Source organism: Paroedura picta, chromosome 1 (assembly GCF_049243985.1).
Source record: "Paroedura picta isolate Pp20150507F chromosome 1, Ppicta_v3.0, whole genome shotgun sequence".
In the NCBI taxonomy this organism is placed as follows: Eukaryota; Metazoa; Chordata; class Lepidosauria; order Squamata; family Gekkonidae; genus Paroedura; species Paroedura picta.
The window spans coordinates 123,429,515-123,452,716 of record NC_135369.1 but is presented as its reverse complement, the minus strand read 5'-3'; the positions used below and the strand labels follow the sequence as shown (position 1 = coordinate 123,452,716).

The 23,202-nt window shown below is 41.4% G+C and overlaps 1 protein-coding gene across 8 annotated transcripts in view; it reads left to right on the top strand.

Annotated features, from left to right (window-relative positions):
• Positions 1-610: 610 nt before the first annotated feature.
• The window catches only part of LOC143819972 (uncharacterized), a 103,666-nt gene continuing 81,074 nt past the window's right edge, over positions 611-23,202 (top strand). For 6 of the 8 annotated variants that reach the window (XM_077302283.1, XM_077302324.1, XM_077302317.1 and 3 more), the window contains exons 1-8: positions 1,801-1,924; positions 5,091-5,232; positions 6,500-6,572; positions 8,545-8,655; positions 12,450-12,563; positions 13,753-13,947; positions 15,262-15,418; positions 21,544-21,701. In XM_077302283.1, the coding sequence (XP_077158398.1) occupies positions 1,846-1,924; positions 5,091-5,232; positions 6,500-6,572; positions 8,545-8,655; positions 12,450-12,563; positions 13,753-13,947; positions 15,262-15,418; positions 21,544-21,701 (1,029 nt within the window). In that variant the 5' untranslated portion in view covers positions 1,801-1,845. Of the gene's footprint in view, positions 821-1,800; positions 1,925-5,090; positions 5,233-6,499; positions 6,573-8,544; positions 8,656-8,699; positions 9,305-12,449; positions 12,564-13,752; positions 13,948-15,261; positions 15,419-21,543; positions 21,702-23,202 lie in introns of those variants that run through there. The other 2 variants (XM_077302310.1, XM_077302331.1) reach the window with 2 other exon arrangements.

The following is a 23,202-nucleotide window of genomic DNA, read 5'->3' as shown; positions in this document are numbered from 1 at the left end:
ATTTAAAATATTCCACTTCTGGAGAAAATGCCTGCTTTGGAAGGGGGACTGTATTGCCATTGTGCCTACTGAGTTCCCTACCCTCCCTGAACCCCACTGCTGGACGCCACCCTCAGCTCTCCATGTATTTCTGAATCTGGGGTTGGCAGCCTCGCTCATCATTTCTATGTCTTCCCCTGCTCCACTTACTATTTCATAAGCCATTAAAAATAATAATTTCTGAAATGTCCTAATTAAACAATGTTAGATTATGGACTTTGCTGCCCAAGCTCCCCCCCCCCCCATACACACCCAAAGCTTTCTCCTCCCTCATGTTTGGGAGTCTGTTGCACAAATATTTTGCCATCCACATTTGCTTATAATTTTGCTCAGTAAAAACAGATTTTTCTAGCTTGTCCTAGTCTCTGAATCAGAGAGTATTTGTTCTTTTGTCCATGCTCCATAGGCTGAAATAAAGCACTGTGTCTCATTAGAATCCTACTCAATTTCTGTAGACTGTTTTGTGTACTGAAGTTGTTATGGTTACAGCTAGACCTGTAGATGCCCAGTGGCAACTCTTGCTGCTCCATTGCTACTTTCATGTTTGTGTCAACTATAGTAACCTGTGGAAGGAGTGGTTTGCTGCTCCGAGTTCCAGTAACCCACCAGGCCCTTTTCTTTTGTCTTTTCAAGGCAGATTAACTTCTGATCTTGGGAAGCTGTGTGACCTTGCCATTGTGCCAGGCATTGTATTAGTCTCAAGTTGCTGCTCTAAAATGAGATAAAAGTTTTTTTAAGCATTTATAGCAAATCAGTTGCTAGTCTTATCACCAATACTGAGGTAAGTGTAATTGCTTAAAGATTTCTTTTGTTGCTGCTTCTAATTCCTGCTAAAATAGCAGCCATGAGAAGATTTCTTTGTGGGGGGGGGTGGAAAGTGATTTGTCTCGTCATATTATACGGTACTATGTCTCACACAAGGCAGTACGTTGCTTTGACAAGACAGAGGGGTGAGCTAACTAAACTATGTTGATGCATTTCTCCTCAGACTTCCAGTATTTGAACGGAGGCAGTTTGGGACATGTAAGGAGAAGCTGCTTGTGTGGAAGGGGAAGGGTTCCTTGCCTCTCTCATTTGTGTCCCAGTTGCCCTAAAAATGACCTGTGTATAAAGGCTCTGCTGCCCACACATCAATTAGCAAAGACCCAACTTTGTTGTGTATCCATAGGAAAAAGATTTAGGTGTATCTAACATGAGACCTTCTAGACTGGCAAAGGTCTCTTTCTGTCCATGGCCACTGTAAAAGTTTTTCACCATTCTACTTTCACAACATACTGTGCAGATATTGGGAAAGCAACCTTCTTTAGTATAAAGTTAGGCAGAAATAATTCAAACTGGAAATCATTTTAAATGGAAAATTTTGAACTACTTATTTGATTTTTTGCTCTTCACCAAATCTCCTTGGATTGGGAGTAAGGTGTGGAAATCTTAAGAAAACATGAATGCAGTGACAGATTTCTTATGGAGACTGAAAGGTTAGAGGAGAATGAATGATTTATAAATAAAGATATTCCTGTAAAAATGGGTGTGTGTATCCTAATCTCAGGTTTCCTTATTATTAAGTATTTGCCTTTGCCTGTGGCTGTAACATAATCACTTTGTCCAAGCATAAAATGCTTGGCTAAGCACAGAAATGCTGTTTGGCAGAGAGGCAGACGTTTCCAGCCAGAGAAATGGGGGGGGGGGAATAATTTGTGGCTAAGGGAGTCAGAGCAGGGATATTGCAAGCAAAACACTAACTGAAAACACCGAACAGCGAGAGATAGCCAGCCACGATTTTCCATCCAGTTCAAAAGCATTGGATTAATGGTTGTCTTTTACTCTGGCCTGCTGTCCAAAGGCTCGCATATGAAGTTATTAGCACGGAAGCATATATGGAATTACAGTAAGTTATGCAGAAGGATTAATGGCTATAGGTCACCAACTCTATTTTACGGGAAGGAAAACTGGCAAATAAGAGTGCCAGCAACACTGTTGAGAAATTTTGGGCACTGGATCCACTTGGAATGTGGATGCTTTCAATAAAATTCAATAAAAATAAGAATAATCCACCATGCTGTAATTAAATATTTTATGAATAATAAGTTTTAATAATTGCCCAGCTATATCTTTTACTCAATTAACCTTCTGCATTGTAATATTTTGAAACTGTATTTAAAAGTAGGGCTATGCATACTTGGTTTTGTACAAGAGACAATCCCAGATTTCTGACCCTGATTTTGCCCTCACAGGCACAGAATCAAAATCCTAATGTTCAAAAGTGGATTGGTATGTGTGGTGGGTGGGGGACACTCATTCCGAAGCTTCAGTTCTTGCAAAGTGTGAGATCTGCAGTGGCACTCCTGAGGGGATGCCCTGTTACCCCTAACCAGCCCACCTGTAAAAGGTAAAGGTAAAGGTAGCCCCTGTGCAAGCACCGGGTCATGTCTGACCCTTGGGGTGACGCCCTCTAGCGTTTTCATGGCAGACTCAATACGGGGTGGTTTGCCAGTGCCTTCCCCAGTCATTACCGTTTACCCCCCAGCAAGCTGGGTACTCATTTTACCGACCTTGGAAGGATGGAAGGCTGAGTCAACCTTGAGCCGGCTGCTGGGATTGAACTCCCAACCTCATGGGCAAAGCTTTCAGGCGGCTGCCTTACCACTCTGCGCCACAAGAGGCTCATTAAGGCCCACTTGTGGGGTGAACTAAATGCTAGGGCAAGGTTCTCCAGTGAGCTTAGAATCATAGAATAATAGAGTTGGAAGGGACCTTATGGGTCATCTAGTCCAACCCCCTGCACTATCTAGGACACACACATCCCTATCGCTTCACAGAATCAGCCTCTCCATCAGATGGCTATCCAGCCTCTGTTTAAAAATTTCCAAAGATGGAGAACCCACCACCTCCCGAGGAAGCCTGTTCCACTGAGAAACCGCTGTGCCAGGAACTTCTTCCAGATGTTTAGATGGAATTTCTTTTGAATTAATTTCATCCCATTCGTTCTGGACTGTCCCTCTGAGGCAAGAGAGAACAATTCTGCTCCATCCTCCATATGGCCCCCTTTTAAATACTTGAAGATGTTTATCAAATCCCCTCTCAGATGTCTCCTCTCCAGGCTAAACAGACCATATGTCTTGGTGTCCAAACCCCTCACCATCTTTGTTGCCCTCCTCTAGATATGCTCCAGTTTGTCTACATCCCTTTTCAACTGGGGTGCCCAAAACTGAACTCAACTGGGGTGCCCAAAACAGTACTCCAAGTGAGGCCAAACCGCAGCAGAGTAAAGCGGCACCATCACCTCCCGTGATCTGGACACGATACTCCGTTTGATACAGCCCAAAATCCCATTTGCCTTTTTAGCCACTGAGTCACACTGTTGACTCATGTTCAATGTATGGTCTGCTCAGACTTCTAGATCCTTTTTGTATATGCTACTGCCAAGACAAGTCTCCCCCATCCTATATTGGTATATTTGGTTTTCCCTACCTAAATGCAGAACTTTACATTTGTCCCTATTGAATTTCATTTTATTCAGTTTAGCCCACTTCTCGAGCCTATCAAGATCATCCTATATTCTTATTCTGTCTTCAGTTGTGTTTGCTACCCCTCCCAGTTTAGTATCATCTGCAAATTTAATAAGCATCCCCTCTAATCCCTCATCCAAACCATTTATAAATATGTTGAACAACACAGGCCCCAGGACAGATCCTTCATGACAGCATGGAGATGTGGACTCCCCACAAGCTCATGCCTATTACATGATATTTCCGCTAAACATGTGCCAGTTTAAAATGAGATTTCCTGTTACCCCTTGCATTTGATGACCTTTTGGTGCCAAGGTTTACAAAGCTGTTTTCTGAAGGCAAGACCTGGTGTATATCTGGCAAAGGCATTTCTGTACAGGCTATTTGTTCCTGTTTTGATCCTGAAGAAGAACTTTCTCCTGCTTCTCCACAGTGTTGTGGCGTGTTTTTCTGGCTTTTCTTCAGTCCTTCTCAAACCATCTTGGCTGTGAATTTTTGGGAAAGATTGCAGCAAAGCCTGGTATACTGCCATGTGAGAGGGCAAATCTAGACTTTCTGAGTCCTACCCACACAACACCCATTTCCTTTCCCTGCCAGTGGAGGGCTTTGGGTTTTTTTAAAAAATGGCAGTGGAGTATTGCTGTAATAATTTTTGTAAAGTGCTCTGAATTAGCAGTTTTAATTCTTCTTTAAAAATATAAATATAGCCCATTTCATTGCAGAGATTTAAGTGAAAGAACATATCTCTGTAACAAACAGGGGTCGAGACTTACTTAAAAGGGGGGGGGGGAAGAAAGCTAGGAATTCAGAGAATGTAATGCACACATAGCAATATAACAATACCTATTTTTTTTTACAATGAAAAGCTGTTGTGGGGAGGGGAATGATGAGGGACTCGGGGCAGGGAAACTATGGGGGAATCCCATATGTAGCATGAATTGACAGTGCAATGCAACAGGGAAACCACACAAGCCTATCCGTTCAGGGCTCAAGTTGATGAGCATTTATGCCACAATCAAATTACAATGTAGACTTATTTTATTTTGAATCCCTCCCCCCCCCCCCCGAATCCCTGTAAACATTTACAAACAGGGCAGAATTCTCACTCTTAGAAAGTAACCATTTACACCATCCATCCATCCATCCATCCATCCATCACCCTCCCTTTGGGCTCAGGGCGGTTTACATTGGAACTACAAGGTGTTCTGGAGACCTCCCTGATTAATCACAGGATGCCCATCACAGGATGCCTTTGGAGGACTGATATTCCTCAATGAAGGAGCAGAATGTTGGGAGCAGCTTAATGTCAGCTGATGGCAAAAGTGAGGATACACAATTGTACAGAAACCTGAAACAGTAGCTTTGAATATTCAGGTGATATAGTAATACCAAAGGAAATGTAGATTTTTAGTTATCATACGGGAAGAATATCCAGCATAAATGTACTCATGCACAGTCATACAAATTTGATTATACATCTGTACTTATGGTTGAGAGTATATATGAACTAGGAGCTTACATTGCATTTTCCTTTTGTGATGCAAGGCAAAATGGATGAAATTTACAAGATCTCATCAACTGAGAGGGTCCAGCAGGTAGAAAAGGAGTTAGCAGTGCAGCTGGCTGAACTGAAGACAGAAATAGAGGAGAATGGGGTTCTACAGGGAACACCACACAAGGCTTATAGGTAAGGCTGATCTTATTAAGGGACCAAAGCAACCCACTCCCATCAATGACCTTAGTATTTATTACAGTTAGCTGAAATAACAAGTTCTGCATTTTTAAATATTTGACCAATAGTCTGCACTAGTTGATTTATCTGTATAGAGTTTGTGTGTGAATAGTTCTACCAAACACTGCCAGTTTTCCGTTGTCTGAAGGAGATCCCCCACCTTCTCATTCTCCCAGCTGCATCATGTGAACCCCTCCCCAAAGCTGATGTTAGTGGTTGTGGGACACTTCTAGGTTCATCCCTTTAGTCCAACCACAGCATTTAAATTTTTGGTGTAGTGGTTTGGTGTAGTGGTTAGGAGTAAGGATTTCTAATCTGGTAAGCTGGGTTTGATTCTCTGCTCCTCCCCCACATGCAGCCAGCTGGGTGACCTTGGGCTCGCCACAGCACTGATAAAGCTGTTCTGACTGAGCAGTGATATCAGAGCTCTCTCAGCCTCACCCACCTCACAGGGTGTCTGTTGTGAGGAGAGGAAAGGGAAGGCGAATGTAAGCCACTTTGAGCCTCCTTCAAGGAGAAAAAAGCGGCATATAAGAACCAACTCTTCTTCTTCTTCCTCTCTTCTTAAATTAAAAAAATCTTATTTTTATTTTTACTAATTCCATCCAGTTCTGTCTACCTCTCTCCTGCTCTGTCGAACTGTCTTTTCCTCTAGTATCTGTTATCAAGCTTTCTCTTTTCTCCTAAGAGTGTTTGTGGTCTTGTTGAAGATCAACGTGGTATGACCACAGTTGGTATCAAATTCACTCTGTAATTAGCATTTTGTCTGTATTTCCCATGAAAGCAGTGCAAGCCCTGAAACTGGTGGTAGTCTGCAATTTTAAATCAAATTTACTGATCTAATAAATGCGGTATTATTTTCATCTATGCAATATTATAACCTCCTACCATATGCACAAGAATAGTCAGATTACAGATATCATGCAACTGTAATCTGAAGAAACCATAAAACTTTCAGTATATATGTAAAATCCAGCTTTATTTAAGACAACAGTAAACAGCTGGAATTGTGTTAAATTAGGTTGATCCATACAATGTTCCTGCTTCTGGGGGACACTTATTTTTGCTCTGATGGTTCCTTGTAGCTGTTTGGCTTGTTCCTCACAAGGAGAACCTAGAATTTTACATGTCATCACTTAAACCATATTGAGGAGGTTTGAAACTTCCATTTGTGATAATGTTATACTAATCTAAAGCAGTTTTTTTAAATAATCTTTCACAGCTCTGTTCCTCTACCAAAGGATATTTCTTTTTTCAGAAGAGAAAGAGAGTTGGCACTAAAGAAATGTTTACAGGTAAATTCAAGTGGATAGCTGTATTGGTCTGAAGTAGCTTATATCTTGAATAAAACTTACTTGGTCTAAAAGGTGCCACTGGACTCGATCTTTGTTCCACTGTTTACTAATAAGTGATGGAAACATCCTTGTGAAACACTTCATCAGAACATATTACAAAGAATAACAAACAATTTTCAGATTATGAGTGCTAGCCTAAACACACTTGCTGGGAACTGAATTTAATGAGGTTTCTAAACTCATTACTTTGGGAGCCAGTTTGGTGTAGTGGTTAGGAGTGCAGACTTCTAATCTGGCAAACTGGGTTTGATTCTGCGCTCCCCCACATGCAACCAGCTGGGTGACCTTGGGCTCTCCACAGCACTGATAAAGCTGTTCTGACCAAGCAGTAATATCAGGGCTCTCTCAGCCTCACCTACCCCACAGGGTGTCTATGGTGGGGAGAGGAAAGGGAAGGAGACTGTAAGCTGCTTTGAGATTCCTTCGGAGAGAGAAAAGCGGCATATAAGAACCAACTCTTCTATTTAGAATATGCCTGACATTAGATTTGGAAAGGAGGGGATTGCCTATGAGATTTCCTTAGGTTTAGCAGCACACAAACTGAGTGATTCATACCCACAATAACAGATACAATATAAGCAAGTGAGACTATGTTAATCTTTCACTAAGGGTCTACAGGGTAGATGTTTGAATGTTCTATTGCAGTGCACATTGGAGATGGTAGATACAAGGGTGGGAGTTTTCAAAGACAGTCAGTGATAGGTAAGAGTGCTTCCTGTTTATCTGTCCCATCTGAAGAGATGCTGGCGTGAGAAGCTCTATTTTCCCACCCTCAAGGTAGAACCCAGCTCCTTGGTTTAAGTGACGGCTGGGTGACCTGAAGAGAGTCAGGAAGTGTTGGCAGCATGGCGTGCTGTTAGAAGACCTATGAGACATCACCTACAATGGCAAATAAATTTTACTTTTCTGCTACCATTGAATCAGCTTGATTCCTGATAATACATAGATCATGCTGGTTGGGAAGGCTGAGGTCTTAGAGAACATTGTGCTCCTGCACATGTCTGCACTTAAGGAAGATATATAGATATAAAAATACCCAAGCAGTATTGTTCATGCATCTGTTAGGATGGAAGTATAGAGACAACAGAGTGTGTGCTTTTTGAATATAAACTATATAAACAAATTAGGAAAGAACTTATGACGTCTCTCCCACTAACTAGGCAGAATTCTGGCACACTTAAGAAAATGCTGTCTGAGTTAATTTCTGCACTAACCAAATTTATTTCATTGGTTACCAAGATTAGGAATTTTTGGAAGGAATCGGGAGGAAATATGCCAAAGGATAGCTAAATTTGTAATGTACCTTAAATTATCCAATCTTAAATTTTAACAGTATTGTCATTTACGATCCTTAGAATTGTCCAGTTTTATAACTTCATAAATTTTAATTTATCTGTATATATTTTGTATTCTGGTCAAATACCATAGTAAATCTTCTACGTAAGGCCTTGGAGGCACATATGCACAGGACCCCTGTGGCAGTGTTTTACACAAGGTAATCTTTGTAGAGTCTCAATGAGAAAAGTGGGTGGTAATAAATGATTAATTAAAGGCGATTTCAGAAGCCATTTTCTTATGTAAACTGGGGAGGGGGTTGTGTGTGGAATTTTTAGCTAACATCTATGCTTTAATTTTTATTATCTTCCAGTCTCCTTTAATTCATGGATTAAATCCTCTCTGTTATAAGATGTGAGGGTGGAGAAAAGTGATAATTCACTGTCAGTGAGTTCCAGGAAAGAAAAGAGCATGATGAATTCCACCTGCTGAGCTCCCAGTCCATGATAAAAACAAACAAGCCAAGTGATCAGACTGTCCCTGTGATGTCTGCAGAATCCAATTGCTACATCAAAGGTGTCCTAAATAAATATAATTTCACTTCAAAGCTCCCAATTGTGTCTTGATGTCTTTGTAGGTAGCAGGAGCAAAGCCACTTGTAATTCAGGCTGATGTCCTGCAGAGAGAACTAGAGAGCTGTCTGAAAAGAGAATACACTTCTGAAAGCTTACCTTTATTGCTGCATCAGGTAATTTTGTTCTCTTTCTGGGATTTTAAGACCCAGACCCATTTAGAATTTTCCAGTATGTATTTATAGCATGGGTGAACATTATGGCTCCTTAAACATTAAAAGATGTTAAACAAACCATCATGGCTCTGACTACAGACAAAGAAAATGATACATGTTTTGCATTGGAAACTTTCTGCCTAATAACAATGTGTGTCACAAGTACATCCTGGCAAGTCTGAAGTCCTCCAGCTTTGCAGGGTCAAAAGCACAAAGAATAACCTTGGCCTTGTCAAGCAGATGGAGGTGTAACATAACAAAGCAACTTCCCTTTCTTAAGCTGTGATTGCTAATTGTCAGGAAGTATTATTTTTTCAATTCTTAGCAGAAGTAAATGAGTGGGGATTTTATACATAATATTTGGTTTATTTCAGCGTGTAGTCTGAGATCAGTGTCCTGCCAGTCGTTGTGTATGTCAGAAAGAAGCCATGTGCAATTGGGATTGACAGCACAACTAATGGACTTGTTAACAATAAGATTAGATTCCAGATTGCTGCGCAAATGTCCAGTGGCTGAACTATGGGCAACTAAAGCAGTATTCACATGCTGTGTGATTTAAAAGTCTGTTTGCTTCTACTATATATTTGTGTATGTAAGATATTGCAAGGAGGTAAGTAGTTATTGTGTTTCTTTGTTCTTGGACAGACTTCTCCCTGGTCAGAGAAGAGGGAATGTTTAAAAATGCCTGATGGGCATGGGGTAAGAGAGGAAGGGAGGTGGTACTCTTGTTTTTTTCCACTACAAATGTTGGTTGCATATTTTATCCTGTTGTTTTTGAGTAGTACGGCAAAATTGTTCTAAATAACTGCTTACACTTGTACTAAGGCTGGTGCAACTCCAGTGGAATTAATGATTTTTCTGTATGTTTTCACAAGTGAATATCAGTGCCCGCCAAAGAAAAATGGGAGGAACTGTCAGAGAAAAATAAATCCCAAACCTCTTGATGCTCACAAAAGGAGTGTTATGGTTCTTTGGATCTCAACCATGGATTCTTTTTTAAAAAATTAAATAGGAAAAAATCAAATTTCCCCCAGATATGTCAACATTATTTACAGTGATCTGGCTGTTAGATAAAGTCTTCCCAATCACTATAGTGGAAGACTCCATGAAATAGCTTAAAATTTTGTAAAATAATATGAAGGAAGAGGAGGCTCTCATTACATCACATATGTTGATCTTAATAGGATTTACTCCATAGTATGTGTCCTTAGGATTGCACTTGAGACTGAAATCCTAAAACCACTTTTCTGGGCATAAGCACCATGGAATAAAATAGGACTTACTTCTGGTAGACCTACTTAGGATTGTCTCTAAGCTGTGCAACCCTTTTTGTCACAATGAATTCATGGGGGATTCATAGGTCCGTCAATGGAAGACTGTGTGTAACAAATAGGAAATAAATGGTTCCATATAATAGCCATCAGTGTAAGGGAACCAACCAAGATGGGGAGATCTTAAATGATCTTTCTGTTGAACTAAAAACGGTAAGTCAGACTATTATATAATACTTAGAGCAAAACTTCAGTGGGTTGCATGGCAACTTCTACTTTTTAAGTATAGAACCGTGGATTCCTCAATGTGGACTCAGAAGAAAAAAGGAAATCACGAGGCACAATGATATAGTAGTCTTCTCTATGTTTATAGGTGAAAAGGTTATAACATAAAGTCTAAATGGTCAAACATATGGTCAAACATAAAGAGTCAACCAAAACGGGATCCTAGGTTAAGTGACTCGCTTTCTGTTTTATCTTCTTCAGTGGTTGCTCTTCCAATATACTGTCATAGTAGCAGTCATAGAATCACATCGGCAAAATGTTCATAATCGTCTGGGGATTTCATAAAGTGCCCCACTTTATGAAATCCCAAGTTTATGAAATCCCCAGACGATTATGAGAATTTTGCCGATGTGATACTACGACTACTACTATGACAGTATATTGGAAGAGCAACCACTGACAAAGATAAAACAGAAAGTGGGTCACTTACCTAGGATCCCGTTTCAGTTGACTCTTTATGTTTGATCATATGTTTGACCATTTAGACTTTATGTTATAACCTTTTCATCTATAAACATAGAGAAGACATATAAGAAGCATGCTTTATGGGCAAACTGGTGAGGAAAAGTTTATTTTGTGCTCGGCCTGGGTGATTGTGTGCCTATTTGTTGCTCCAGGCAGTTAAAAAAAATAGAAAGCCCAGTTCCGGGTGAAGAGAGGGAGGCAGGTTTGAGGGTGGGCACTGGAGCTGGAGATCTCACTACTTTGGCAATGCACATGTCTTTTGCTAGTCGCTTGCTGGCTGCTCTCATCCTGCTCATGCTACATGGCAGGGGGAATCCAGTTTATGTGATTCCCCTGCAAGCGCTTTAAAATGGAGGATGTAACTGCCGGTTTGCTGCTGTAACGCTGAATGTTCACAACATCATGCAAAATGCCAAAAATATGGTGTTTACAAAAGGTAAGGATTTCACTTTTTTTAACGGGTACAGAATGGTTCTGATGATTGCTCTAGGTGGATCCTAGATGAGTTTCCCAGGTAAAGGACAAAAACTTAGTTATATTGACTGAATTAGGCAAAAAATGCAAATAGTGTTTTGACAACCCTGGGATTAGAGGGCAAGAAACGGGTGCAAGTATGGCAGATATATTAATAATGGCTAATGGAGTTAGTCAGAGAAGGAAAGAGCACTGAAAGGGCAATAAGATTAGTACATTTCTAGGTGTGCCATTGACCTGCAAATAAGCATTGTTTCTATGGAGGACAAAGAAAAGCTTGCAGCTGAGAACCCCTGTGGGCTGAGGAATCCAGGCAGCTTCTGGAAAGTATAGCATCTGACTGGATAGTATACATTCCCATTTTTGCATGACTGCAGACATTGCTGGTCAGCCTTTAGTAAAACTGACACTCACTTGTATATTCAAGCTCTGAGATGCAATTGTAGAGCAATATACTAGCAGGATGCATGCAACACTGATAAAGGGTATTTGTGGGCAAATTTCCCTCAAAGCAAGGAGAGGTCTGACTGCTAATTCCATTCACATGTTAACTCAGCAGCATGTGGGAGCTCATACCTATCATGTGATCTAAGGAGCTGTGGATGAATACTGGAATGGTGTTGATAGAGCCAGTTGCATGGATCTTGGCCAGCTGATCATTGTTCTAGGATTATGTGGGACAGAATTAATAAAATTTGGTCCCACTAATTGCATACCAACATGAGCATAACTAGACATGTGTATATGATGGAGGTGTTAGCATAATGAAAGAATGATGGCAGAAAGATATTAAGGATTTTAACAGAGTTCTTCAGAATGGCAGGGAATTGTTAGAGAAACCAGATAGGATGTCAGATTTAGTTGGTGCTAAAAGATTGTATTGATTATAGATAGGGAATTAACTTCTACACTGCTCAAGTGAGGCATGTGCAAAGGGGTTCAGTCTACTTATAATCGTAGCATAAAATATTTAAAATCTCTAGCTATCCAGTAAATATTTCTATCATTCAAATATCCACCTTGGCGGTAAACAGAATAACATCATTTTCTCCAGTTAATCATCTCCAAGATGGCACTTTCATTTATTTTTCTGACCTCCTGAAGCTTTTATTTCAGTTCAGTTGGAGAAACTTCTACTTTTTGTCATTTGTATGTATGACTGAGTGACCTGTTATTCCCAGCTGCATGTGTGACATTACTTTATTAAAGCCTGATGTGGGAGCAGTGCTCCAGTTTTAATGTGTGTGGCTTTTTATAAAGTTTTTTACAGACAGAATTGCCCAGTTGATCCAAAGCAAATATTTATACATGCTTAGATGGAAGAGATTTTGTCAGCACAGCAGTGTTATCGAACAACTATATCCTCTCTACAAGGTATGGAAATCTCAGAGTGTTACAAATGCTACTAGAAGCATGTATGCTTTTTTCCATAATAAATAATAGAGGTCAACAATGTGTTTAATTTTAAATTGCTTTAGGAAGTTTGCTTTAAATTGAGTGATAAGGCAGTAAATATGGATTTTATTTCCTTTTGTTACACATTGCTAAATTAGATTCAAAGGACCATGAGTAGATCCACTCACAAAACAGATCTTTCTTGCTCTGTCTTGTCTCTGAGGCCCACTCTGCTCCCAAAAATGCTACTCCTGGGGATTAGCAGACTCTTGGAAAAATCATGAGGTACAATGTGGGAGTCTGTAGTAAAACTTTAAAATTAGTAAAAAATGACTCCTTATTTTGCTCGTTTTTTGTTAGCAGAAAGCAACTGTTTTTATAAGGTTCTATTAATGAGAACAGCAAAGATGCCAGCTTGAATTCTGTTCTCCTCCACCATTTTTAGATATATGGAGTGGAGACCTCCACATTCACAGAAAACTAGGCTATAACTGCTCCCAGCGGTGATGCTAGTTGTCTATCCGCAGGGGGTTCTTTATGCAGAACTGTAACACTTCAGGCTGTAGAGCTCTTAATTTAAAAGTCCAAGAAAACCTGTGCCAGATGATTCTGCTGCACATGTAAATTGGTTCTCAGGATAGACCATAGCAGCAGTCTTTGAGCAATCTAGAAAATATATTGAGGTATGGTAACTATAATTTATGAGACCTTAAGATGAAGGTGACCAGATTGTCCCACTTTTGGAGGGACATCTGGAGGTACCTGGCAAATTGTATTTATGTTGAAATTTTAAAAATATATATTACAATACTATTTTTGCGTTCTATGCGTTCTATGAAACTTTTTGTTGCTCCATATAGACCAAATTTTTAATCAAGACCCCCCCCGTCAATGGTGCCCCCCCCCGTCCCCATCAATGGTGTCCCGCTTTACCAATGTTAAAATCTGGTCACATTACCAGAGCTCAGAAAACTTTAAAAAATGAAAAAGTCTATCCAACTTTTGAAGGTTTCAGATGTATCTTGAGGATAGCACCGGCCTCTATAAATTTAACATCCTACACCTGAACAAAGATTTCTCTCCACAAGAGCAAGCCTATTCTTTTGCATTTCTAGCTAATGAATAGGTTTCAGCTGAAAATAACCTCTCTGTCTCACCCTCTCCACAGAAACAAGTGGTTCACATCATGCAGGAATATAAAGATGCAGTTCAAAGGGCCACAAGACTGTCAAGGGCACGAGAGAACTTCCTTTCAGGACAGGAAAATCCCACCAGTTTAGTGACTCAGGAAGACCTAGCTATTTACACACAATGGCTGGTATGTCACCTGCACTCGCTTAAAGCCATCCACAACTACATTGGGGTAAGAAAACTGTGAAAAATAATTACAGAAACTTTGAGCCACATTTCACATCATTAAACTTTGCCAACTGCATAAGGCAGGAAAAATATGTGTACTGATGCAAGTCTTTGGGGGGGGGGGGCGTGTGAGGAGAAGTAAGGGCTGACCTTTTCACCTTTGGAGCAAGACCCTGCTCAGAACTTTAGGGGATTAGACTGCTGCTTGGATACCCTGAAACACAGTTCTTCCCTACTTATCATACGTCAGGCACAAAGTAATCAGAAAAGGCTGAGGATGACCCTGATCCAGAGCGGAGTAGCACTGAAAAAGGAAGTGAAGGTTTCTGATCAGATTTCATGCTTAAATGCAGGTTCCCTACAGTAGGGTTCTCATTATAAAACTATAGCATTCTATCATGCCCCATCCAGAGTTTCAGTTTCCTGTTCCCAATTTTCAGTCAGTAGAACAGAACTACAGTTGCTTACCTATAAACCAATAACAAGAATCTGCTGCAATGTTTTTGGGCTCCATAGGCTGTGAAGCCAGCAACTAGCTGTAGCAAGACTGATCGGGAAAGTTAGACTAGTTGCAATCCCTTCTATTCCAGATACATTGCTATCTCCAACTCTGCCTTTCATGAAACCCTGGTTGAGAAAGCCTGCTCTAACCCATCCCCCTGTAGTGTGTATTACTCAGTCAATGTGTAGTATTCACCACGTCTTTATGTGGTGAAAATATATAACACATTCAGTGGCCTATAGCTACTTTAAAAAGGTAAAGGTATCCCCTGTGCAAGCACCGAGTCATGTCTGACCCTTGGGGTGACGCCCTCCAGCGTTTTCATGGCAGACTCAATACAGGGTGGTTTGCCAGTGCCTTCCCCAGTCATTACCGTTTACCCCCCAGGAGCAAGCTGGGTACTCATTTTACTGACCTCAGAGGGATGGAAGGCTGAGTCAACCTTGAGCCGGCTGCTGGGATTGAACTCCCAGCCTCATAGGCAGAGCTTCAGACTGCATGTCTACTACGTTACCACTCTGCACCACAAGAGGCTCTAATAGCTACTTTAGGTCCTCCTAAAGATGTCAAGAAGGTGAAGCCTCCTCAACACAGCAGCTTGCTGTGTTTTTCTTCCAAGAACTTGTATTGATTGTATTTCTGTGACCGGGCTGGCAAACCCTCATGGTAATTGACCTACTAGAGACCAACAACATCAAAATTGTTCCCATGGTTCTTTGGGAGAAGGCTCAAGACCTGCATTGCTTTAGAGTCACATTGGTTGCATTTGTTCTTCTAGCCCAGTTCTCATAAAAACATTTGTGTTCACCTCTGTAGGTACTCCAGTACTTGCCTTTCTCTCACAGGACGGAGGTGGCCATTGGTAGGCATCGAGGCCATGGTGACTGGGATAAAGACAGAGCTGCCCGAAAACTGGAATCTTTGTCTTCCAATATTCAGTTCTTTATCTCACCTGATGCCTCAGCAGCAGGTGGTAAGAAACAATTATTAAATTCACATGCCTTAGAGCAGGGGTGGGCAAACTGTGGCTCTCCAGCAAACACTGGCAGGGGCTCATGGGAATTGTAGTCTATGGACATCTGGAGGGCCACAGTTTACCCACCCCTGCCTTAAGAGTCTTTCTATACATGGTTGTTTTAACAATAATTGTGCGGATGTTTGAGGGTAAACATCCTCCTTGAGGTTTGTTTGTTCAGTTTGTACCCTACATCTCTCTTCCTTCGTGGAACACAAAGAGACTTCCATGGGACTCCCAGGAGGTCAAAGACTCCCTAAATGGACAAAGCTAACCTATCAGGTAGAAGACTTTTGCCCTTTTTCTTATGAATAAGCTGAGACAGGCAAGCTGTTTTAGTTCAAACAGTAAATGCTACTGCTGTCTTCTGCTTTAAAAGAAACAGTTGTTACTGCCACATGTGATTTGAGCGCTCTGAATCTAGTTTGTTATGATTGGTTTGTTGACTTTATATGCTTCTGAAAAGTCTTTAGATACTTCTGTGCTGCTGAAACTTGAAATAACTAAGCAGAGTAAGAATTTGAACTCATGCTTCCTGACACTAAGTCCAGAGCTCTCATTGCTATGGCAATGGCCAGCATTTAATCCTGAACGTGTTAGTTGTGATAATGTGAACAGGGACTGTGAGCTGGTGTTTACTCCATTCCTCTTTATATAGGTCATTGGGAGAAGTCTAGAATTATATAAAGAGATTCATTTTCAGAGGGTTGCCCAATAGTTTCTGGATGCTTGGGACGATATCTTGCAGAATTTACATTTAATGCTAGCCCATACTATGTTATGGATTATATTGCTCATTTAGAGCTGGCAACCACTCAAGCATCTTTTGAAACCTAATGAAGAGCCATGTTTCTGAAGTACCGGGTGCAACTTCATTGTTGGAATGAATTGCTTTTGCACAAGAGAAAGAAATACGGTGTCATCAACCTGCTGATAACTTTTATAGTGGCAGGATTCGAAATCTTGAAATCCTGTGCAAGGATGACAGTAATCTTTATGGCAGCTGCAAATATGCTAAAAAAGGCGAGATCTTGAGCAAACAGATGTTCTGAGAAAGAGAAGGTCAACTTGGGATAGCAGTCAGGTGGGACTAATAAACTACGTAGTGCAGATTTAGGAATCCGTTTTGAAGGGAGAATGGGCCTTTATAGAGATGAAGATGCTTGCTTCTTTGCTGTTTATTTTCCGTAACAGGTTATCCAAGGCTTTGTTTGCTTTACTGTGTAAAATTAAATAAAGTTTCCACCTTCATCTGCTATAGTGATCTGAACTGCATATATTAAACAGAAAAAGATTAAACAAACATTAAAAGCAAAGACGGTGGGGGGAAGTGTAGAATAGGAGCACAGATGGCCCATTACTGCCAAGCAGTGAAATATTAAATTAGATTACATATAGCTCAACAAATCCTCTTGAGCCTTGTTGAACTTTAGCAAGTTGTTGCATGGCAATTAAAATTCTCTCTGTGTTGATAAAGCTGGCAGGCAATCTGTAGGATATAATTTTATTTAGGCTTTTAAGTATAATATGGAAAATGTCCCTCAAAAATACACTAACTAGGAGATACATAGCACTTTTATTTCTACAGTGACATCAGGTAGAGCTTACCATGTAATATGTAACATGAGGTAATAACTAGAGCAGAGAGAGACAGAGAAGAAAATACACCCATGTGCTTAGTTTCAGTAGGGAAGGTTACTTAGAGCTAGGTTGGAAAGGTGGCTTTTGAGAAGGGATTTGAAGGAAGTGAGGTGTGGCCTCAGGCAGATGATCTTCCAGGCATAAGGAGAAGCAAGGTCAACAGGGCAGTGTTATTTAAAGGAGCAGGTAACTTTCTACACTCGATCAAAGACCAAGAAGCGATGGAGCAGGTAACTTTCAAATGGTGGTTCTATTAGAGGAGCAAAGGGATCATAGAGTAGAATCATAGAATCATAGAGTTGGAAGGGGCCATACAGGCCATCTAGTCCAACCCTCTGCTCAACGCAGGATCAGCCCTAAGCATCCTGAAGCAGAGCAGAAGGATAAAAGGAGGAGCTACAAAATGTCTACCACAGAGGCAGAATGAATCATAAAACACTGGGCGTTTCCAAGCCAAGCATCCTCCTATAACAGAGGCAGCATCTTCATGTGTGCTCCCTGCAGATGCACAGGTAATGCCTCCTAGGCTCTTGGGTTAAAAAAGAGATGACATTTGATTGCAGCTTCCAAAGAAAGGGGAGGGCTTTTCGCAGAGCCACAAAAAGAGGTTGTCAAGCTCAGAAACACAGATTTGTCTTGACGTTGCCCCCTGGAGGATTGGTGACCGTTGGATATGGGGGTGGGGGTGTAGAAGGCTATCCTGTTGCTGTGATTTTACCGCCATCTGGGGTTTTGTATTGGTATTTTTCCTGTTTTATGGGATTTTAGATTTATTTAAACTGCCATGAGCCAGTTGATTCTGGGAGTAGCAATCTAAATATTTGCATATAAATCAAATAAACAAACGGTACAGAAAATCATTTAGAGTTTAAAGTCACTCATGGACCATGTGTTGTTTTTAGTCACTGGAAGGTATTTCTGAAAGGTGGAAATTCTTTTGCAGACAAAAAATTGCTCTGAATCCAAGGCCAGATATGGAAGGAAAGATATCTGGAGAGACTAATAAAGGAGTTCCCATCAGAGTTGCTGAAAAAGTCTAGAGGTGAAGAAAAAGAGAAGAGCTTTTTTTTTGTACCCTGCTTTTCATTACCTGAAGGAGTTCCAAAGCAGCTTGCAAAAACCTTTCCCTTTCCCTTTCCTTTCACAGTCACCCTGTGAGGTAGGTGGGGCTGAGAAAACTCTGAGATCTGTGACTAACCCAAGGTCACACAGCTGGCTGCATGTGGATGACAAGTGGGGGATCAAACCTGGCTCTCCAGATTAGAGTCCATTGCTCTTTAACCACTGCACCACAGAGACCAAAATGCATCCTGTTTTATGGTTTCTTGATGCCTAAACATCTGGGTGAATTTAATTTAAGAATGGGTGAATTTAATTCAGATGACCATCAGGTATACTACTGTGGACAAGAATCTCTCAGAAGAAATGAAGTAGCCTTCATAATCAATAAGAGAGTAGGAAAAGCAGTCTTGGGATACAATCCCCAAAATGACAGAATGATCTCAGTTCGAATCCAAGGCAAACCATTCAACATCACAGTAATCCAGGTCTATGCCTCAACCACTGCTGCTGAAGAGGATGAAATTGACCAGTTCTATGAAGCCCTGCAACACCTTCTAGAAGCAACGCCAAAAAATGATGTGCTTATCATCATGGGGGATTGGATTGCTAAAGTAGGAAGCCAAAAGATAACCGGGATAACAGGCAAGTTTGGCCTTGGAGTACAAAATGAAGCAGAACACAGGCTGGTCGAATTTTGTCAAGAGAATACAATGGTCATAGCAAACACTCTTTTCCAACAACCCAAGAGACGACTCTACACATGGACATCACCAGACGGTCAACACAGAAATCAGATTATTTGCAAAATTTGCAAAATTTAGGCTTAAATTGAAGAAAGTATGGAAAAGCACTAGGCCACTCAGGTATGAACTAAGTCATATCCCTGACGAATATACAGTAGAGGTGACAAATAGATTTAAGGAATTAGATCTGATAGACAGAGTGCCTGAAGAACTATGGATGGAGGTTCGCAACATTGTACAAGAGGTAGCAACTAAAACCATCCCAAAGAAAAAGAAATGCAAGAAAGCAAAATGGCTGTCTGAGGAAGCTTTACAGATAGCTAAGGAGAGAAGGGAAGTGAAAGGCAAGGGAGAAAGAGGAAGATACACGTAATTGAATGCAGAATTCCAGAGAAAAAGTAGAAGAGATAAGAATGTCTTCTTAAATGAACAGTGCAAACAAATAGAAGAAAACAATAGAATGGGAAGGACCAGAGATCTTTTCAAGAAAATTGGAGATATGAAGAGAACGTTTCATGCAAAGATGGGTATGATAAAGGACCAAAATGGTAGGGGCTTCACAGAAGGAGAAGAGATTTTTAAAAGTGGTAATTATACAGAGGAACTATACAAGAGCGAGCTTAACATCCCTGATAACCACAATGGGGTAGTTACTGACCTGGAGCCAGACATCCTGGAATGTAAAGTCAAATGGGCCTTAGGAAGTCTGAGCAACAATAAAGCTAGTGGTGGTGACAGCATTCCAGTTGAACTATTCAAAATCTTAAAAGACGATGCAGTAAAACTGCTACGCTCAATATGCCAGCAAATTTGGAAAACTCAACAATGGCCACAGGATTGGAAAAGGTCAGTTTACATTCCAATCCCAAAGAAGGGCAATGCCAAGAATGTTCAAACTACCACACAATTGCACTCATTTCTCATGCTAGCAAGTTATGCTCAAAATCCCACAAGCTAAACTCCAGCAATATGTGGACTGAGAACTTCCAGAAGTACAGGCAGGATTTCGAAGAGGCAGAGGAACTAGAGATCAAATTGCCAACATATGCTGGATCATGGAGAAAGCTAAGGAGTTCCAGAAAAACATATACTTCTGCTTCATTGACTATGCTAAAGCCTTTGATTGTGTGGAGCACAACAAATTGTGGCAAGTTCTTAAAGAGATGGAAATACCAGAGCATCTTATTTGTCTCTTGAGAAACCTATATGCAGGTCAAGAAGCAACGGTGAGAACCGGGCATGGAATCACTGATTGGTTCAAAACTGAGAAATGAGTTCGGCAAGGCTGTATACTGTCGCCTTGCCTATTTAACTTGTACGCAGAGCACATCATGAGAAAGGCGGGGTTAGATGAGTCACAAATTGGAATCAACATTGCAGGGAGAAAAATCAACAACCTCAGATATGCAGATGATACCACTCTAATGGCAGAAAGTGAAGAGGAACTAAAGAGCTTGTTGATGCGGGTGAAGGAGGAGAGTGCAAAAGTTGGCTTGAAATTCAACATCAAGAAAACGAAGATCATGGCATCTGGCCCTCTCAATTCCTGGCAAATTGACGGGGAAGAAATGGAGGTAGTGACAGATTTTATTTTCCTGGGCTCCAAGATAACTGCAGATGGGGACTGCAGCAAATAAATTAAAAGACGCTTGCTCCTGGGGAGGAAAGCTATGGCAAATCTAGACAGCATCCTAAAAAGTAGAGACATCACCCTGCCAACAAAAGTGCGTCTAGTCAAGGCTATGGTCTTCCCAGTTGCAATGTATGGCTGTGAAAGTTGGACCATAAGGAAGGCCGAGCATCAAAAAATTGAGGCTTTTGAACTCTGGTTCTGTAGAAGACTCTTGCAAGTCCCTTGGACTGCAAGGCGAACAAACCGGTCAGTCCTAGAGGAGTTCAGCCCTGACTGCTCCTTAGAAGGCCATATCCTAAAGATGAAACTCAAAAACTTTGGCCACCTCATGAGAAGGAAGGATTCCTTGGAGAAGAGCCTATTGCTGGGGGCAATTGAGGGCAAAAGAAGAAGGGGACAACAGAGAATGAGGTGGCTGGATGTAGTCACTGAAGCAGTCGGTGCAAACTTAAATGGACTCCGGGAAATGGTAGAGGACAGGAAAGCCTGGAGGATCATTGTCCATGGGATCATGATGGGTCGGATGTGACTTTGCACCTAACAACAACAACAAAACATCTGGGTTTGTTTAAATTACCCAGGGTAGCAGATGCTGGATGATCCTTCCTTGAAGGATAGGATTGGACTTGTGACTTCTTCCAGCCCTATACATTTGTGAAAAGATCCACATGCTGTAAATCAGCCCACTGGCTTAAAATTTACATATTTTGTTGAATCCTCAGAGCTCAAGGTTGTGTAGTGAGAAGAAAGGGTGGAAAGGAAAGTCATTCGAATTTGTGTTTCTGCTCAGCTTCTTTAGGGCCTGTAGATTCTGGGCTAGAGAGCCTATGAATGAAATTCTGGCAAATGATTTGCACCAAGGGAGATATTTCAAATGCCAAAACAGACCTCAAATGTCCAGGACACATGTGACCTTTTTGAAATTGTTTCAGAAGCTGCTGCCTCTCAAAATTTCACAGTACATAACATTTCTGTGCTATTTGTTTGAATCTTCCCACTTCTAGGTTTCCCCTTACAGGAAGCCACCTCTGCACTTCCCCAGCACAGAACAGCACTTGGTGAACTCAAGGACCAGCTCAGACTTTTGCTCTCTCAGTTTGGTATCAGCTACAATGTGGATGCCCTGAGGCATTCTGCTGATGAAATGGAACTTTTTTCTATGGTAATTAAACAGCTGTTTTCAGGATATGTCTTAAGTGTGTATAAACATGTGTTGGCTTTTGAAGCTGTGCTCAGTGTATTGCAGTGTCTGAAATAAGGGAGGTGGCAACTAGAGGCAGAGCTTTTTCAGTAGCTGGTCTTCAATTGTACAATGATCTTTTTGTAATGGTTCCCCTAATGGTGTGCCTATTTTTTTTGAGGTGCCAGGTGAAAACAACTAGGATGTTTCTCCACAAGGACCAATGGTGCCAATTGGTCCCACAAAGCGGAAACACTATTTTTAAAAGTGCAATCTCGGCGTTACGCATACCTGCTTTTTTAGTGGAATCCAATAGCGTTTCATTCATTTCCCACAGGTTTCCGGTCTTGCAAAAATCGCTAGCCAGGAAGCGATTTTTCCTGTGCTTTGTCCCGCCCCTGGCCGTCAGTCAAACGAACAGCCAATGGGCGGTTGTTATCATGCTCCGGGAAAGCCCCTTTCCCTTTAAGAAAAGTTTAAAAAAAACACACATTGCAACAAATATGCGTTAATTCGTTGCAACGGAGAGACCCATCTAGCTGGCAGCTGGCGTGTGAGCTGGCGATTCATCGTTGCCACACTCCCCTGAGTGAAAAGAAAAATCCCCCCCCCTGCACGGGCGCGATTTTCAGCCGAAAATAAAGGGAACTTGCAAACAGGGCTGTGTTGTGCTTGGGGACTTAAAGGTAAAGGTAAAGGTATCCCCTGTGCAAGCACTGAGTCATGTCTGATCCTTGGGGTGACGCCCTCTAGCGTTTTCATGGCAGACTCAATATGGGGTGGTTTGCCAGTGCCTTCCCCAGTCATTACCGTTTACCCCCCAGCAGCAAGCTGGGTACTCATTTTACCAACCTCGGAAGGATGGAAGGCTGAGTCAACCTTGCTTGGGGACTTAGGGGAGCTTTAAAGCACATCTGTGGAGGGACTGTAGCCGGAGAAGCCTCGCTGGGTGAATGAAGGCCCGCCGGTTCGTTGCTTTCTGCTTGCTCCAAGAAAAAAGAAAAATGGCGATCACTTCGCCAGAAGTTCGGAGGAGAGAGCCAGGAACCGCAACAATGGGAACGCACAGGTCTTTTTCGCTAGTGTTGCAGATTGTTTGCAAGAGTGTAGCACTTTTCGGAGGGTGAATCCACTTTTTCCGATTTTCCTTTAAGTGCTACAACAAATCGCTTTTTGTGGGACTGTTTCAGGAGTGTGGCAGATTGTGTGCGACGTCTTGCGGAACTGCAAATTAGTAGTGTTTACAATTTGCAAGCTTCTTGCTACATTGAAGTCATGCGGAATGGACCCTAGATTTGCTTAGGCTTTTTGTTAGTGATATTTGTTGCTAGCTCTTAAGCTCTTTCTGCACCTGGAAACTGAAGTGTAATGCTAACTTATTGCAGATGCCATATTTTTGGCGTTTTGCATGATGTCGCCAACATCCAGAGTTCAAGCAGCAAACCGACAGCTACATCCTCCATTCTAAAGTGATAGCTGGGGA